This window comes from Mytilus trossulus, chromosome 12, assembly GCF_036588685.1.
Source record: "Mytilus trossulus isolate FHL-02 chromosome 12, PNRI_Mtr1.1.1.hap1, whole genome shotgun sequence".
In the NCBI taxonomy this organism is placed as follows: Eukaryota; Metazoa; Mollusca; class Bivalvia; order Mytilida; family Mytilidae; genus Mytilus; species Mytilus trossulus.
This window is the reverse complement of record NC_086384.1, coordinates 35,857,183-35,876,270: the sequence shown is the minus strand read 5'-3', so window position 1 is coordinate 35,876,270 and position 19,088 is coordinate 35,857,183. Positions and strand designations below refer to the sequence as shown.

The 19,088-nt window shown below is 33.0% G+C and overlaps 2 protein-coding genes across 2 annotated transcripts in view; one reads left to right on the top strand and one right to left on the bottom strand.

Annotated features, from left to right (window-relative positions):
• Positions 1–693: 693 nt before the first annotated feature.
• On the top strand, positions 694–1,992 carry LOC134693256 (acetylcholine receptor subunit alpha-like). Its single transcript, XM_063554000.1, has one exon. It carries the CDS (start codon positions 718–720, stop codon positions 1,885–1,887), a length of 1,170 nt encoding a protein of 389 aa, XP_063410070.1. The 5' UTR covers positions 694–717; the 3' UTR covers positions 1,888–1,992.
• A 6,724-nt stretch (positions 1,993–8,716) lies between these two features.
• LOC134692413 (exosome complex component 10-like) overlaps positions 8,717–19,088 on the bottom strand; it is a 45,104-nt gene continuing 34,732 nt past the window's right edge. Inside the window, exons 19-23 of the mRNA XM_063552863.1 lie at positions 18,102–18,180; positions 13,308–13,378; positions 11,976–12,159; positions 9,426–9,502; positions 8,717–8,829 (exon numbers count right to left, since the gene is read on the bottom strand). Of these exons, the coding sequence (XP_063408933.1) occupies positions 8,734–8,829; positions 9,426–9,502; positions 11,976–12,159; positions 13,308–13,378; positions 18,102–18,180 (507 nt within the window). The 3' untranslated portion in view covers positions 8,717–8,733. The remainder of the gene's footprint in view (positions 8,830–9,425; positions 9,503–11,975; positions 12,160–13,307; positions 13,379–18,101; positions 18,181–19,088) is intronic.

Sequence of the window (19,088 nt, the reverse complement as noted above, 5' to 3'; positions counted from 1 at the left end):
AGGGTATCACCAGCTCAGTAGTCAACACTTCGGTGTTGACATGCATATCAATAATGTGGTCATTTTCATAAATTCCTGTTTGAAAACTGTTTTAAAAAACTAACGATTGTCTTATCCCAGGCATAGATTACAGTAGCCGTATTTGGCACATTTTTTTTGAATTTTGGATCCTCTATGCTCTTCAACATTGTACTTGTTTGGCTTTATAACTATTTTGATATGAGCGTCACTGATGACATATCATGTGTCTAATGTAGATGAAATTTTATAATTATGAAATATTGCCACACACATGCATTAAATATGATATTCCAAAAACTAAGCTAAAACCTAGCGATGTCGACCTGTTTTATAATAATATTTTAAAAAAGTTTAAACATCACACAAGTATCAATTGAACTTATAATTGACAATCTTTAAAAATCTGTGATTTTGAGGGTCTTATTGGGGTTTACAACATCGAAAATAAAGTACCAAAAATATTAAGAATAGATAGAAAAAATAACAAAAATAGGCCACAACAAACAAATAATGATGGAGGTTCTAATAAATTATGTTAATAAATACCTGGCTAATTATATATACAGAATATAGAAAAATAGACCTCACGATTAACCCCATGTTATTATATTCTAACACGTGACTATCATTGTAATATATTAATCTAGTTAACCCACTTTCGATACGCATTCGTAAATCCAGATCTGCTCTGTAGACATGGAAAAGATTTTTAAAATTTTACTGTTTATAATATCTCACGCAGCAATTCCATGTCTTGGACAGGCGGGTGGAGGGGATGAGGCAAAGACTCTTGTCGCTAACTTGTTTTCAAGTTATAGTACAGTGGTCCGACCAAACAAGGATTATACGAAACCGATGAACGTTGATCTAGACATGATCCTTGTTGGTATTAATGGTTTAGATGAAGTTGAGGGTAAATTGATAACAACTGGTTACCTGTCCGTTAGATGGACCGACGAATATTTAGTGTGGGACACTGGTGATGTCATGCAACTGTACATTCCTCAAGATAGAATATGGAAACCAGATTTGACACTTAAAAACGGCTTTACAAAATTGACCACACTTGGGTCCGATTTTATCCTAGTTCAGATTATGCAAATGGGACTTGTTTGGTGGCAGCCGTTCGAGGTTTTTGAATCCAAATGTTCTATTGACATTACACACTTTCCTTTTGATCAACAAACGTGCGACCTTGTTTTTGTTGTCTGGTCATACTTCATAGATGACGTGAATGTTACAAAAGGTGCGGATGGAATCGAAACAGAAGATTTGGAAGAAAATGCAGAATGGAGCATAGTTTCAACTTCCGCAAAGGAGGATAAAGAAGGAACAGAGTCAAAGGTCACATTTACACTTACAATACAACGGAGCTCTGGGTATTATATTTTCAACATAATTATCCCCGTTATATTTCTCGGACTACTAAATGTGTTTACATATGTCCTCCCAGCGGACAGTGGTGAAAAGATGAGTTACGCAATGACAGTTTTCTTATCATTTGCCGTTTTTCTGACAATCGTAAGTTCAGAATTACCCAAGTCGTCAGGATCCTATTTCGGATATTATTTAATGGTCTTATTAAGTTTTGGTGTGATAACAGTTTGTGTTACAGCACTTGAGCTCCGCCTGCATCACAGTCAGCGCAAGGTGCCAAGTTGGATAGAAAGGGTGATGCGATGTACATGTTGCTGTTGCGAAGACAATCGCGTCGATGATTTGGGAAACACCAAGAGGAAGAAAGACGTGTCCTGGTCAGATTTTACCGCTTTTGTAGACTTTTTAATGTTTTGGATTTTGTTTATATCATTCATAGTTTTAACTGTTATTGTAATGATTATTTTGAAACTAAGGGTGAAAATGTGATTTTGATTTGTTATTTCTAAGTATTTAGTCTGTCTGCTTCACACATGTAGACTAAGAGAGAGTTACAAAAAAGAAAGTTGTTTCATGGGCTCCAAGATTTTCAATGCTTTGGGCCCTTTATATCTTCTTTCTGCAATTTTGTATACTATTTTTCTTTCGTCTTTGTCTATATTGTACATTATTCTTTATTCTTAGGATTTCAGCACCCATTATAAGTTATATGGTTCGCTACTGACCCCCTACGGATCCATAGAGGGTTAGTAAAAGTCATAGGGGGTGAGGCCGGATGCCGAATCACCTTTGGATTTTATTCACCCTCTATGGATCCGTAGGGGTCAGTAGTTAACCGCATAACGAATTTATCGTACGCTGGACTTTTTCTGCTGCGTGTTGTTGAAAAATAATCAAAGAAACACAACAACATTAATAGATGACGTCACCATTACCGCGTCACGAACCCCCTATGAAATTTACTAACCCCCTACGGTCTCATAGGGGGTCACTACGTGACGTCGTTAAACCAATCACAACGTGATAATTTAGCCGCGGTACGATAATATTCTATCTTCTTTTCTAGTATGGCTCTATTTCTGCATTGTGTATTTTGTTTACCTTTGATCACCTTTCTATTGCACTTTTTTACCATTATTCTCTAATCTGTAAACCCAGTAACTTTTGTTTGCTCGATCTATCGTTCAGACGAAATTAATTATATTTGATCTTAATTAAAGAAAACGTATGGTATTCGACAAGGAGAATTCATAAAATATGTAGCTTCATTGAACAAGATAACAAACGGAGGAAAATGAATGTTCTGTTAAAAAACAACAACAAAAAATGCTATTGTGAACTCGCAATTCGAAGTAGTTGAAACAATTAGTAGATGTCTGACAGATCTGCTAAGCGCACATACGTTTACAACTCATTATTGTCAAGCTACTAAAAGGAAATTATTTTAGTGATATATCCCTGAGAAAAGAGTCACGAAATTTTGTTTATTAAACGAACTGATGGACAGAGAAGAAGTGGCTAGTGGTTGCTGAACGCCCGAATGACAAATACATTATACGAATCGTATTCAAAACGACAACGAATGAAAACTTTCGACAAGGGGGGTTCGTACTAGATTCAGACTTCTGAAGAAAAAAACAGCGTGACACTTTACCAAAGGCAATATGCTGCAATTTTACGTCTCATTTCAAAAGAATTCGGCTCCATGGATTTTACCGACGAATGGAAGGAGGCATGGCATTACAATATATATAAATCACATTCAACAATGACTGAGCTACTTATTTCCTTCATCTAAAACGGGGAAGTAACTCATTCATTCGAAATTTTCTTATACTTGTTTATTCTCTCTGTGACGAGGTCCTAATTGAAAGTTTTATTTAACAAACATCTGTCGAGAAATTGAATTAAAGAGTCTTCAACTTTACTAAGTATTTGCTGTTTTTTAAACATCATATTTTCAAATATCGAAATGTTTTTCGGTGCTTACAGGGACTTTCTATATTAGTATAAAGTCCCTGGTGCTTATATAAATTGTATATGCCTTAAATTGTCAAATTCAAAATAAACGAGTGTCAACGATAAGTAAAATGAATTAATTTGTATAATAAACATGGTTACATGCAAAACAAGTTTGGTTCGGGTTAATAGTAGCTTATTTCTTGGAAAAATCTTTATAATTTGTTGACAAAGCTTACAAAAAGTGCACAGTATTTAAACTTTATAACTTAGATAATAAGTAATATGATGAAATGTTGTGATAAACTAGAGCTATGAACACACTGAAATTGTATATGTCAATAAAAGGACTTTTTTAAACATAATTCAGTGGAGAAAAGATAGCTATAATATGTATATATAAAAGGTATTCAAAGTGTATGAAAAGGTTGAGATACTTGTAATCTCTCAGTCGCTCACAGTCTATATCAATGATTATTGTCATTCAACAACTAAATTAAGATTTAAATGAACTAAACAAACTAGCTATGCATGGGGTAATATAGCAGAAATTTGATAAATCCAACATAGAGTAAAGATTGCTGCATTATTGTCAAAAAATTTCTCTCTCTTTCTTTTCGGTTTAAATCAGTGGAGTGTAAACCCCATTTGTTTTGGTTAAAACCAGGACAACGTAAAACATAAAACATATTATTAACTGGACTATTAATTTAGACAACTATATTATTTGAATTCGTCTACAGTTATTGTTATTGTTATATCACAGGAATAGAAGGGTTTTGGTGTCAGCGTTGAAATATATATAGTCAAGTCGTTATATCCTACAAAGGGCATGGAACTTGAGGCGTTGTCAGTTTATTTCCGATTGATGAGTTTGACTGTCCCTCTGGTATCTTTCGACTTTCTTTTGAGACATCATATCGACACAATTGTTTGTTCCATTCAAACTGCACAGCCATCAGAATCCAAAGATGAATGATCGGCGCCTAAATAATAATTCCCGAACAATTAACCAATTAAAATTAAGACTGAACAACACAAGCCGAGTTAGAAATAGGTTGTGACTTTGAATTTCCAAATAGGGTCGGCATTTTTAGCCGATCACATAGCCGTCGTGTTGAGTGTGCCAGATAAAATTCATTTAAACCAGAAAAGTGCACAGAACCTTGACGAACTTGACAATAATTACGGTATGCGAGAATAATTGGCAATTCGTGTAGTTTTTAAGAGTAACGAAAACTCTTCTTCAAATTTATGTATTGAAGAGACAAAATATACTATACAATGATAGTTTTTTGTAATGTGCTTATTTTCAATACTACATATATAATTAAATATAAGCATAGATAATCATAGTATATAGTATAATTATAGTAGTAAGTCCATAGCGCATCAGCAAAATCAAGACAAATAATAAAGTTGTTTTTTTTAGTCATTTTATTAATAAACTTATAAATTAATATAAGGGTATAAAAATACGGTAAGTTTATTATTATTTAAATTAAATAATCACGAGTTAATAACTTGTCCTTTCTCACAAGTTGGTAAACATATTTCTCTTACGGTCAACATTCTCATTGTATTTAATAAAAAACATATCTGCGAATCGATGATCTAGTCTTTTGCACATTCCAGCATGATGTCATATGTCTTTTTCTAGTGTCAAACTTTATATATTACCATCATACATTTTAAGACTTTGACTTTTTGTTGCACGCTTCAAAATGTAATAAAATTATAAAATAAGAAGAATGTAAGGTGAAAAGTGTGAGTGTTTTGTAAAATTATAAAGACATCACATATGTCCAATGACATAGACGAAATGTACATCATCATAACCTTTGAAGATCATCGATGACCTAATGCCAATGAACATGCTGTAATATCGTCATATTATGCTGTATTTAAGCAAATTAAATTAAATTAAAAACGCAGATTATCTTATCACATTTCCGTATCACACTACATGTATGTATAGCATGATACGAGAAAGATCTATTCATGCAAGAAATATATAACAGGCAACAACCATGAGAGAAACATGCTTATCCATATTGCATAACTGTAGAAATTGAGTGCATATAATAATAATTATGAGGTCAATTTCTAATTGCTAAGCTGTTTCAGAGTAGTCAATTTGTCCATTCAGATATAACACAGAATGAATAACAAGCCAGGTAGAAGACAAAAAAAATATATTTAGTTTTGGATGACATCAAACTATATAAGAAGTTTGAATCTGATAATTGGATATAGGAAGATGTGGTGTGAGTGCCAATGAGACAACTCTCCATCCAAATAACAATTTAAAAATTAAACCATTATAGGTTAAAGTACGGCCTTCAACACGGAGCCTTGGCTCACACCGTACAACAAGCTATAAAGGGCCCCAAAATTACTAGTGTAAAACCATTCAAACGGGAAAACCAACGGTCTAATCTATATAAACAAAACGAGAAACGAGAAACACGTATATATTACATAAACAAACGACAACTACTGTACATCAGATTCCTGACTTATATATGCCTATCACCAGATCTAAACTGTTTAGGCTATAAATGGAATTGGGTACTTAATATGTGGAGTTTATCTTCTATTTGGGTTTCTGTGTGTTGCAGTTTAGTGTTTCTGTTGTGTCGTTGTTCTCCTCTTATATTTATGTGTTTCCTTCAGTTTTTGTTTGTAACCCAGATTTGTTTTTTCTCAATCGATTTGTGAACAGCTGTATACGACTGTTGCCTTTGTCTTTATTTATTTTGTTCGCTTCAAGGGACTGAGTGTGGCTCAAAAAGAGGTCACTATACTATAGCAGTTACCAAAAAGTTTTGTTACTTTTGTAAGCAACATTATGCTGCAAAGCATGTTTCAAATATATATTGTAACATGCATAGAAAAGACTATTTTTATTAGAAGAAATAATCCAAAATCTTAAATATAGAAAAAAACTGGAAGCTCTAAAGAGCCTGTGTCGCTCACCTTGGTCTATGTGAATATTCAGCAAAGGACACAGATGAATTCATGACAAAATTGGGTTTTGGTGATGGTGATGTATTTGAAGATCTTACTTTCATGAACATTCTTGCTGCGTACAATTATCCCCATCTATAATGATTGGCCCAGTAGTTTCAGTGGAAAATGTTAGTAAAAATTTACAAATTTTATGAAAATTGTTAAAAAATTGACTATAAAGGGCAATAACTCCTAAGGGGGTCAATAGACCTATTTGTAGGTCTTACTTTGCTGTAAATTGTTGTTGTTTACAGTTTATCTCTATCTATAATAATATTCAAGATAACAAAAAAACAGCAAAATTTCCTTAAAATTACCAATTCAGGGAAAGCAACCTAACAACCAGTTGTCCAATTCATCTGAAAATTTTAGAGAAGACAGATCTTGACCTAATAAACAATATCAACCCTCATCAGATTTGCTCTTAATGCTTTGGTTTATGAGTAATAAGCCAAAAACTGCGTTTTACCCATATGTTCTATGTTTAGCCATGGCAGCCATCTTGATTGGTTGGCTGGGTCACATTTTTTTTAAATTGGATACCCCAATGATGATTGTGGCCAAGTTTAGTTTAATTTGGCCCAATAGTTTCAGAGGAGAAGATTTTTGTAAACAATAACTAAGATTTACGATAAATGGTTAAAAGTTGACTATAAAGGGCAATAACTCCTAAATGGGTCAACTGACCATTTTGGTCTTGTTGACTTATTTGTAAATCTTACTTTGCTGAACATTTTTGCTGTTTACAGTTTATCTTTATCTATAATATTATTCTAGATAAAAACTAAAAACGGCAAAATTTCCTTAAAATTACCAATACAGGGGCAGAACCTAAAAACCAGTTGTCCAATTCATCTGAAAATTGAAAGGCAAATAGATCTTGACCTGATTAACAATTTAACCCCATGACAGATTTACTCTAAATGCTTTGATTTTTGAGTTATAAACCAAAAACTGCATTTCACCCCTATGTACTATGTTTAGCCATGGCGGCCATCTTGGTTGGTTGGCCGGGTCACCAAACACAATTTTTAAAATAGATACCACAATGATGATTGTGGCTAAGTTTAGATAGATTTGGCCAAGTAGTTTCAGAGGAGAAGATTTTTGTAAAAGTTAACGACGACGGACGACGATACGTGATGAGAAAAGCTCACTTGGCCCTTTAGGGTCAGGTGAGCTAAAAACAATTTAAAAATTACTACCTTGCTACTTTCAAGAGAGTCCCAGTATCATTTTCATAATATCATCTGATACAAATTTGGAATTGAATGAAATAGGTTTATAAGTATGATTCGTTTGATCACCTTGCGCTTTCATAATGTGACTAATTTTCTACATAGCAATTTGGTTATAAATCTGCCTCTGATGATGGAGGTGTGTGTACAGACCAAAACTAGTCAGGTTACAAATTGACTTGAGTACTCTATCTTAACTGACAGTGCAAGGGCTGTATAGCCAGTCAAGGTCGTTAAAAACTTCCATCATCTTTAGATATAGAAAGCTATTTTCTACTGAGGGTTCACCTCTAAAAATGAATTTTCCATAGATTATCAGCATGCATTCTGAACCAATTTTTATTGGTCTTTATTCAGCAGAAATCAATTCAAAATTTACTATAATATCATGCAAATAATATTTAGTTTCCATCTGACAAGTGTCCTCTAGTTCATATCATCTGTTTCTTTTAAAATTGCCCGTTCTTATCACTCCTTGACGTATTTGATTCACAAAAAAAACAACACATCACCTCAAATTTTTTAAACCACAGACTAATATTACTTTTCTTTTATGGTTTTCCTCAAATTGTTTAAGACATTCAACAAATTACTTATGAGAAATATTGGTCCCAGAAATCCCAGTTAACACCTTATTTGCAAATCTGTCCTGGATGACTCAAGAATTTGCCTAGCTTGAACTATTGACGTCATACAAAAATCACTTTTCCATTGTGGCATCAGACGTATTATGACGTCAAACTTTTCATGGGAACCTTAAGGCTTTGTGAAGACAATTGATGGCAGACAAATAGCGATAAGGTGTATCGAACATGTAGTTTTAGTTGATTTTCACTTCTGACATTACAATATATAACATACATTGATCACAGATACATTAACCTTTATACCAATATGTACTGCTCATAAATCCCTAGCAATTACTGGATGTCACAGGAGTTACTGTAATTTCAGAAAGTTCTGTAGCAATGTTTTATTATTGTTAAACTTTAATGGATTGTTATGGAAGTTTTGTTTGTTTGCAAGTTTTATTGCATTGAATTGCTGCTACACTCAACCAGTTATAGGACAAACTTTAAAGAAATATGATATGCAAATAAAGGCAGATCTATAAAGACTGAATATTTTATTTAGGCCATATTTGTTGTCTTTGAGATTTGTCCATTTTTCCAAATGTTGAACTCTTCTGTGATTTAGCTGTAGAAAACTGTGGCTTATAACCCTAAAATTACACAAATAAACTACAATTAGCACATAATACTATATCTGAATATTTCATTATTTAGAATTTTAACTTTCAACATACTGTCGATTAACTATTATTAGTTAGATATCAATTTTCGTGTGTTTCATCATAAGAGGGCAAATGTTAGTTTTGCATTCACTGTAAAAATGCACTAAAATGGGCAATTCAATTGTTAAATTCAGTGTCATTTTTTCTTTTGCGGAGAGTTGTCTCATTGGCAATCATTCCACATCTTCTTTTTTTATAAATTGAAGCAGAATTAAAATTGGGATATTTGTGGTTGAACTAGTATTCAAATTATAAATAGCAAAGGTTTCAGAGGGTTTCTGTGGTCCAATGAGACCTTGTATAGTGTACGGAATGGCTAGTGTATTTCTTATGTAATACCTTTTGTATTAATTTTTTATGAAATATCATAATCTCCAGGGTATATGCAAAAGTATATGCCTTTTTTAACCCTTCAAAGAAACATCTGATGTGCCCTTATACATGTATGTATGCAGTTGATTTTGCCGTTATAACAAATGTGAAACCCTATGTTTTCGTAATAAATATGTGATAGATAGTCTTACCTTACTACCCCTTCCTCTTCTACGCATTCCTGCATTTGGATCAAAGACTTTTTTCTTCCCTTCTTTAGAGGTTCCTCCTACAGTAAAATAATGAAAATATTTAGTTATATACTTGGATTATATGCTGCCCATTTACAAAAACATTTATTAACTGCTACATGTGCTAAGCTGATATGGAAAGAAACTTGTGAATGTTATTACCTTTTTAGTATTAAAAGTAAAATCTCTTTAAAAAACGATTGGCTGTTAGCACTTCCTCTGATCACTGTATCTTAAAGTCATAATAAACGAGTGACCGGTGAAAAATAATGTTATTCCAATTCTTGAACCAATGCATACCAGCATCATAAACTTATTCTTCTGTGCAAGATTTTATCATTTTTTTTGCATAAATTTCATATAATTGTCAATTTTTTTTACTTGGTCAGTGTTGTGAAAATATGGCAGGTAATTAAAGTTCGTGTTTTGAAGCAGAAGTTTAACGATTGTCACCTGTTTGTCAACCAACAACAAAAAGCATGTATATTGAGCATGTGTTTAACATGTACAATCAGATAATAGTTTATTTTAAGGACATCCATGCGTATTGCGATCACTGGATTTTAACGAGATGGGTCACACTGAGGTCACTTTGCATACGGAAAATATGTTGGGGAATTGCTTCCTGGAAGGATGAAATTAAAATAAAATAATTTTTTTCTGAATATGAACAAATTAAAAAAAAATCTTCAGAAAAAAGCATATGTAACAATGTACAATGAAAACGATCCATTGAGTTATAAAAAACATATGCATTATTTTATTTTATTTTATTACTTTAATAAATGTAAGTTAAAAAATTATTAATTGAATTTATTAATGTGATTGCTCAACAAACAACACAACCAAAATTTTTTTCGATTTTCTAATGTTGCATAAAAATAATGATTTTAAATTTAAAATGATTTTTTTCTTATTTTTGCGACACATATCTTGTAGCCACTTTCACAATAAAAAGCATCTAAAAATGACTTTCTTAATTGAAGTTTCTTTACAGAGTAAAAGTGAGAGATGAAATTTGTCCCCAAACTATATGGTGTTGATGGTTTCTCTTCTTTCATAATTAATAATATATACCTTATATTTGCTACTTTATAACAATTGTTTTGAGAAAAACAAGAATGCACACACTGAAATGTCATGCCTTCTTTACTTATCATTGATATTATGTTGATAGTCTTAATAATAAAGCTTTATGAATTACAACTGTCACATAAACTTGACATAAACTAAGAAAACTAAACATTGACCTTTGAACCATGAAAATGAGGTCAAGGTCAGATGAATCATTCCAGGTAGGCATGTACAGCTGACAATTCCTCCATACAACAAATAAAATTGACTTATTGCTTATAGTTTTAAGAAAAACAGACCAAAACACAAAAGCTTAACACTGAGCAATAAACCGTAAAAAACGAGGTCAAGGTCAAATAAAACCTGTGCGACTGACATGTACATCATGAAATATTTCCATACACCAAATATAGTTGACCTATTGCATATAGTATTAGAAAAAAAGGCCAAAACTCAAAAACGTACCTTTGACCACTGAACCATGAAAATGAGGTCAAGGTCATATGACACCTGCCAGGTAGACCTGTACACCTTACAATTATTCCATACACAAAATAAAGAAGACCTATTGCATACAGTATAAGAAAAACAGACCAAAACACAAAAACTTAACTATAACCACTGAACCATGAAAATGAGGTCAAGGTCAGATGACACCTGCCAGTTGGACATGTACACCTAACAGTGCTTCTTTACACCGAATATACTAGACCTATTGCTTATAGTATCTCAGATATGGACTTGACCACCAAAACTTAACCTTGTTCACAGATCCATGAAATGAGGTCGAGGTCAAGTGAAAAGTGTCTGACGGGCAAGAGGACCTTGCAAGGTACGCACATACCAAATATAGTTATCCTATTACTTATAATAAGAGAGAATTTTTTTTTCAAGTAGTCACTGAACCATGAAAATGAGGTCAAGGACATTGGACATGTGACTGACAGAAACTTGGTAAAATGAGGCATCCATATACAAAGTATGAAGCATCCAGGTCTCTCACCTTCTAAAAATATAAAGCTTTTTAAGAAGTGAGCTAACACCGCTGCCGGATCACTATCCCTTTGTCGAGCTTTCTGGGACAAAAGTCGCAGGCTTGACAAAAACTAAAGAAAATTCAAATTTTAAAGGTATAAATTAAAGCTAATTTATAACAGTTTCACTCCAATCTAAACACCAAAATTTGGAAAGTACAATTACTTCAAAGATTATGGTACACTTTGACATTTTTAATTTCAAGTTTATAAAACTAGATGCCGTGCATTTGTAGTATCTTTTGGTACTTTCCAACTTTATATAAATGATTAATTCTTTCATTCAATAAAGCGCTGAAAAAATCAGTGAATAGTTAAAATTGAGGGGGTCAGGTCACTTCTAAATTTACCAATATTCAATAAATTTCAAATGTAATATGAAAAACAACGGAAATGTCCAAACCTTCAAATATATTCAAATTAACTTTGCCGTAATCGTATGGTGTAAATTCTTCAGCAGGCTCCTCCTCCTCCTCTTCCTCTAATTGTAATTCTCCTTCTTCTTCCATTTTCCTCTTCTTTTTCTTCTTTCTGCTTGTCTCAATATCTGTATCTTTGCCAAGTATTCTTCCATGACCACTTTTGAGCTACAAAATATGTATATTAAAACTAGAGTTTAGGGCTTAAATATATAAACAAGTATAGCTGTCATCTGCAGAGTATGACAGATATCTCAATTATAATTGTCATTTCTTATAAACTACTGGGATTTATTTTAGCTTTACCAAGCTTAGCAAGAGTTGTGTCCCTTGGTCTGTCAAACTTCGGTTTTCGTTAAAGTCGAACTACGTATATCTCGGTCCGACTGAGATAACGAGAGTCGACTGTACTACAGATTTTTTAATCCCAGGCTAAGATTAACATAGCAGTATTTGACACTAAATTTTAGAATTTTGGGTTATCAATCCTCTTCAACTTTTAACTTGTTTGGTTTTCTAGCAATTTGGAACTGAGCATCACTGATGAGTCCTATGTAATTAAATGTGTGTTAGGCTTATCAAATTATAAGCCTGATACCTTTGATAACTATCTAAAATGGTTCAAACTTTTCATGTAAGAAATTAAGCAGAAAGAAAATTAACAAGTCTTTTTCAGTTCTATGATAAGTATAATCAAACCATGTCAATCCTGTTTATGCTTACCAAAATAAATTGTTGCATCAATTGTTTTGTGCTCACCTAGAGTGTGGGTATCAGTCTAGTACAAATCATACATATTGAATTACCATACATTGTCTCGAAATATCAATGTTATTTGTTCAAGGCTTAGAAACAGGTAGAAAACAAGGCTGTGCCGAGTATTTCTACCTGTTTCTAGCTGAGTACAAATAACATTGATATTTCGAGACACTGTATGGTTATTCTTTATATATTTTAACTCTTACAACTGTTCTAAATGAAGTTTTTTGGTAAAAAAAAATCATTTCTTAATTTGAAGCGGACGATGTTAAATTTTTAAATTTCCGCGAACCTGTATGTTTTATTGACTTCATAAATAAAACTCTACAGAAACACATTGTCAATGTCATAAATAAGGTGATATATGGTCAGTGACTGTATATCACATATGAATATACGGTCAATGCAATTTGACTGCTCAAATAGCACAGCTGCAGTATATATCTCATTAACATATAATCAATCAATCATTTTTTTTAAAATGCATATGCTGTTGACCAATATCTATTCTAAAGTCTGTTTATATAAATACATAAGTTTACTTTTTACATAAATACCTTTCCAAACGGTTGTAACAAATCTCCAGTATCTTTAACTTCAACCTTTTGTCGTTTAGCTGCAGGTGGTCCTTAAAATGAAGAATAAAATATGATTGTAAGAATTAATATTTCATAAAGTTTCTGAATACATAAATAAAACAAAACGTTTTGATAGTTAATCTAGTATATGTATATATATTATTATATATAATAGACTTTTTTTTAATATGATGTAAAATGGAGTGGATTGCCCAGCGAAATTGACTATAGTCAGACGTGTGTGTTGGTTCCAGTGACTGTCTATCAGAAAAGTAAATAAGAGTTGACTGTTTTGTGTTTTTTTCCCTTTTTTTCCTACATTTTTATTCTTTTCAATTATTTTATTTGCTGTATTTTTTTGTGTGTGTGTATTTATTCAATTCATCATATGCTACCATAAACTGAATATACTGTTGGCACGTAATATTGTTGGTTAAATGATGTTATTTTTTTTTAGAGAGATGGCTTTTTAAAAGTTTTTCCAAACTTGTTTCCGAATCCCAAATTTGAACTTTATGTTACATTAAACGATATTAAAGACAACAACACCCATCAATTACCGCATGGTGATTAGTTTATTGTGGTCGACATGTTTCGCCAACAAGCGTGGCGTCTTCAGGACAATATTATACATGAAATCAAACTGTGAAGTACAAATTTTGCGGTTGTGCGGTTCGCCAAACAATAGAGGTTGTTATGAAGACGTTATAGATATAAATAGAGAGTGAAAGTGAAAGTAAAATAAGAATCTAGTATAGTTAAAAAAGAGAAAGTTAATCAATAAAGTTTTCTGATAATTACCAGATACGAGGAAAAAAGAAGGAGAGATTTGGAAACAGAAGCAACCACAGAAACATACAAAGAAGAAGCAGTCCATCACTGAAGATTTACATACCATACATAAGTACACAAAGTCAAAGTAATTCGGAATACCAGGCATTTTAAATAGAGAAAAAAGGAAGGAACCAAAACCAAGATGAACCACATAAACCACAAACCATATTTATAAAGAAAAGCTTCATCCACGGACATTTTATTAGCAAAGTTAATTTTTATGAACACATCTACCAAGATTTACAATTCCCAAAATTGCGGCGATCACACACTTCACCTTTACTAACTCAATGGAAGTAGTACATCCCTCGGAGTGAAGCCAGTTGAATTGGTACGGGATGGCCAATGAGGTGTTGTCCAATTTGGAAATGAACTGACATTTATGAGCTACTTCCATCATTTCTACAATATTACCACTAGAAACTTCTATGAGAGCACTACACAGACGAGCAAGAATAGCAGATAACCACATCGTTAATAACTTTATTGATTAACTTTCTCTTTTTTAACTATACTAGATTCTTATTTTACTTTCACTTTCACTCTCTATTTATATCTATAACGTCGTCATAACAACCTCTATTGTTTGGCGAACCGCACAACCGCAAAATTTGTACTTCACAGTTTGATTTCATGTATAATATTGTCCTGAAGACGCCACGCTTGTTGGCGAAACATGTCGACCACAATAAACTAATCACCATGCGGTAATTGATGGGTGTTGTTGTCTTTAATATCGTTTATTTGCTTTTATAGTGAAAGACAACTGTGAATACACCGTGGTATCCACCCGCTATTACCCAACCGCACGATATAACCACTTCAGGTGTTGGTTCACCAATTTTCAAGTTGAAGTTTACTTTTTTACTGTGAACCCCTGCATCCGAGAGGATCCACCTTTGCCAAACTAGCGTTGTACCTAACAACCACACAGCATGAACGAAATACCGGACCATTTAAAAAGTTCTCGATCCATTCCCGATAATTACCAGATACGAGGAAAAAAGAAGGAGAGATTTGGAAACAGAAGCAACCACAGAAACATACAAAGAAGAAGCAGTCCATCACTGAAGATTTGCATACCATACATAAGTACACAAAGTCAAAGTAATTTGGAATACCAGGCATTTTACATAGAGAAAAAAGGAAGGAACCATAACCAAGATGAACCACATAAACCACAAACCATATTTATAAAGAAAAGCTTCATCCACGGACATTTTATTAGCAAAGTTAATTTTTATGAACACATCTACCAAGATTTACAATTCCCAAAATTGCGGCGATCACACACTTCACTTTTACTAACTCAATGGAAGTAGTACCTCCCTCGGAGCGAAGCCAGTTGAATTGGTACGGGATGGCCAATGAGGTGTTGTCCAATTTGGAAATGAACTGACATTTATGAGCTACTTCCATCATTTCTACAATATTACCACTAGAAACTTCTATGAGAGCACTACACAGAAGAGCAAGAATAGCAGATAACCACATCGTTAATAACTTTATTGATTAACTTTCTCTTTTTTAACTATACTAGATTCTTATTTTACTTTCACTTTCACTCTCTTTTTATATCTATAACGTCGTCATAACAACCTCTATTGTTTGGCGAACCGCACAACCGCAAAATTTGTACTTCACAGTTTGATTTCATGTATAATATTGTCCTGAAGACGCCACGCTTGTTGGCGAAACATGTCGACCACAATAAACTAATCACCATGCGGTAATTGATGGGTGTTGTTGTCTTTAATATGGTTTATTTGCTTTTATAGTGAAAGACAACTGTGAATACCGCGTGGTATCCACCCGCTATTACCCAACCACACGATATAACCACTTCAGGTGTTGGTTCACCAATTTTCAAATTTATGTTACATTGTAATATTTATCTTGTAACCTTTCATTATTAATACTGTTTAAACTAAACTAAGAATATCTTCCCAATTAAGAATTAGTATGGTTTTGGTGGCATTTTTATTATACTACTGTGGATTCATTTGTTTTTCGTAGGTAACAATTTTTGTGGATTGGGAAAAACTAAGTTTTGTGGATATTTGATTTCTTGATTTTGTCAATCTCTGAATACATATTGCCTATAGACAGTTTTAATTCCTTAAACATTTGAATTCATGGTTCAACTATACCAACGAATAATATTGAATCCACAGTATATATGGTAGCAAATTTGTCCTCTTGTTGGGTTTATTAAATCAAGTCTTTAAAAGAGACCAACATTTAGTTTTAATAAACTGTTATCACAGAGATATGTCTCGCCTTTTTGTAATTTTGATTCTGAAAATGTTGAAATCAAAATAGCAATACCTTAACATCTTACACAAGTTAGTAGACCATGACTGAGGGGGCGGAGCCAAATAATGTCCATGGCAATGAGATGTGACAATGCTAATACATCTGCATACTAATTATCATTGATGTACCACAAGTGGATCCATAAACTGACCTAAACACAAAGTAATACATGTAAAGTAAGCAAACCATTCAAAGTCAACAGACCATGACTGAGGAGGCGGAGCCAAAAAATCTCCGTGGCAATGAGTGGCAATGGTAATACATCTGCATACCAATTATCATTGACGTACCATAAGTGGAACTCCATAAACTGACCTAATCACAAACTCATACATGTAAAGTAAGCAAACCATTCAAAGTCAATAGACCATGACCGAGGGGGCGGAGCCAAATAATCTCCAAGGCAATGATATGTGGCAATGGCAATACATCTACATACCAATTATCATTGACATACCACTAGTGGTTCCCCATAAAACTGAGCTAATCACAAACTAATACATTGTTGACGCCGTCGCCGACGCCGACACCGGAAACAGCATACCTATGTCTCGCTTTTTGACTCCGTCAAGGCGAGACAAAAACCATATTTATTCATTCATTGTAAATATTTTTTGGAACGGTCAAATCCTATCAGAAAGAACTCTTATATTAGTTCTTTGTCTGTTGGTTTTTTGGGCTTCATTCTGATCTTGCCTTTTGTTGCTCTCAGAGAAATCTTTTTGTTTTGTTTATTGTTTTATAACAATTACAGCTTAGTGTGTAGGTAAAGGTAATAATTTTGGTTAGCTTGCTTGTTACCTGAACCATGAAGTCATTATCATGTTAGGTAAACTACCCTCCTTTCTAAGTGGTCTAGTCCTACAGACAGATAGATTGGTTATCTGTTGGACTAGTCCACTCTTACTGTAGGTTGTGACCTAACATAATAATGACTTCAAAGATATTACATTTACCTACACACTCAATGTAATTGGCTGTAATTGTGAATAGTATATAAACCCTTTGTGGTATAACTTAAAATTCAAATGGACTGTTTGATCCAAAATCAATTTTCAGTGATTTTTGCATACAATCAATTTTTATCTGTGCATGGCATTATTTTTATGTGTTTTTAATGAGGTTAAATAGTCTTATTCAGCAAAGAATATACATGCTCTAAAAAAAGCAAATACAGTTCATCACTGTGGATCTTTTTCATTTTCATGGTTAACATTTATTATATTGTATACTTGATTTCATGTTTTTGGAGTTTCAATATACAATATCTATACACCAATTTCAATTACTTTCATGTTTTTTACAATGGTCACATTTAACCATAAAATCTACAAAAAAATAGTTCTCTAGCATTTTCATTTAACCACAATTCATCACCCAGCATCTATTTCTTCCTTTAAAAGAGGAGTGAAAGATACCAGAGTGACATTCAAACTCATAGATAAACTGACAATGCCATTGCCCCCTCTGCTACGGTTTGGGCTTTAAAAGACAAACAGACAAGTAACAGTACAAAAGACAGACCATATACAAAAGACTAACACAAAACCCACCAAAACCTGGGGTCGATTTCAGGAGCTCCGGAAGTGTAAGCAGATCCTGCTCCACATTTTTTACACCTACCTGATGCTGTTGCTGGAGTAGGAGGTGTTTCTTTTCTCTTCACTGCTGTGTGCTTCATTAACATCCAGTTATTAAACACCTAAAGTCACAAAAAGACAAAATTTTCATAAATAATATTTCAAATTTCAATAGAAATTAAAACAAACATCTATACCATTACATATAAGTGCCATTAAAGTACCGGTACTACTGATAATTTTTCTTGAACAGTCAAAAAAGAAAATTGTGCATCCATTCTTATTTCAGCAACTTCTAGAGTAAAATTAACAAACAAAAAACTGGGTGCACAGGTCCAGTTTAAGAGTGACACAGTAGAAAGACAAATAATTAATACAATGTATACAGTATAACCTGATGTAAAGGTCACCAATGAAAAACAAGAATATGTCCATAGTACATGGATGCCCCACTGGCACTATCATTTTCCATGTTCAGTGGTCCCTGAAATTGGGATCAAAACTTTAATTTGGAATTAAAATTAGAAAGATCATTAAAAATCATCATAGGAAACATGTTTACTAAGTTTCAAGTTGATGTGACTTCAACTTCATCAAAAACTACCTTGACCAAAAACTTAAACCAAAACTTTAACCTAAACTTCACACTTTAATTTTCTATGTTCAGTGGACCTTGAAATTGGGGTCAAAACTTTAATTTGGCATATAAATTAGAAAGATCATATCATGGGAAACATGTGTACTAAGTTTCAAGTTGATTGGACTTCAACTTCATGATAAACTACCTTGACCAAAAACTTTAATGTGAAGCAGGACGAACGGATGGACGAACGTACTATCGTAGGTGGGGCATAATTAAAAATATCCATTGTAAAAGAGATGACCTTTAAGTAGAGGTTTAGTATGGTATTAACTTATAATCACGGTTCCTGAGAATAAGATCTACACAAAAATACACTTTAAAAAAGTTGTAGGTCATAGTGACTTCAATATAACTGAGAAGTTAATATAGCATTATACTTTACAATAG

Excerpts from the sequence above, each read along its gene's own strand:
- LOC134693256 (XM_063554000.1), top strand. The coding sequence starts at position 718 with ATGGAAAAGATTTTTAAAATTTTACTGTTTATAATATCTCACGCAGCA.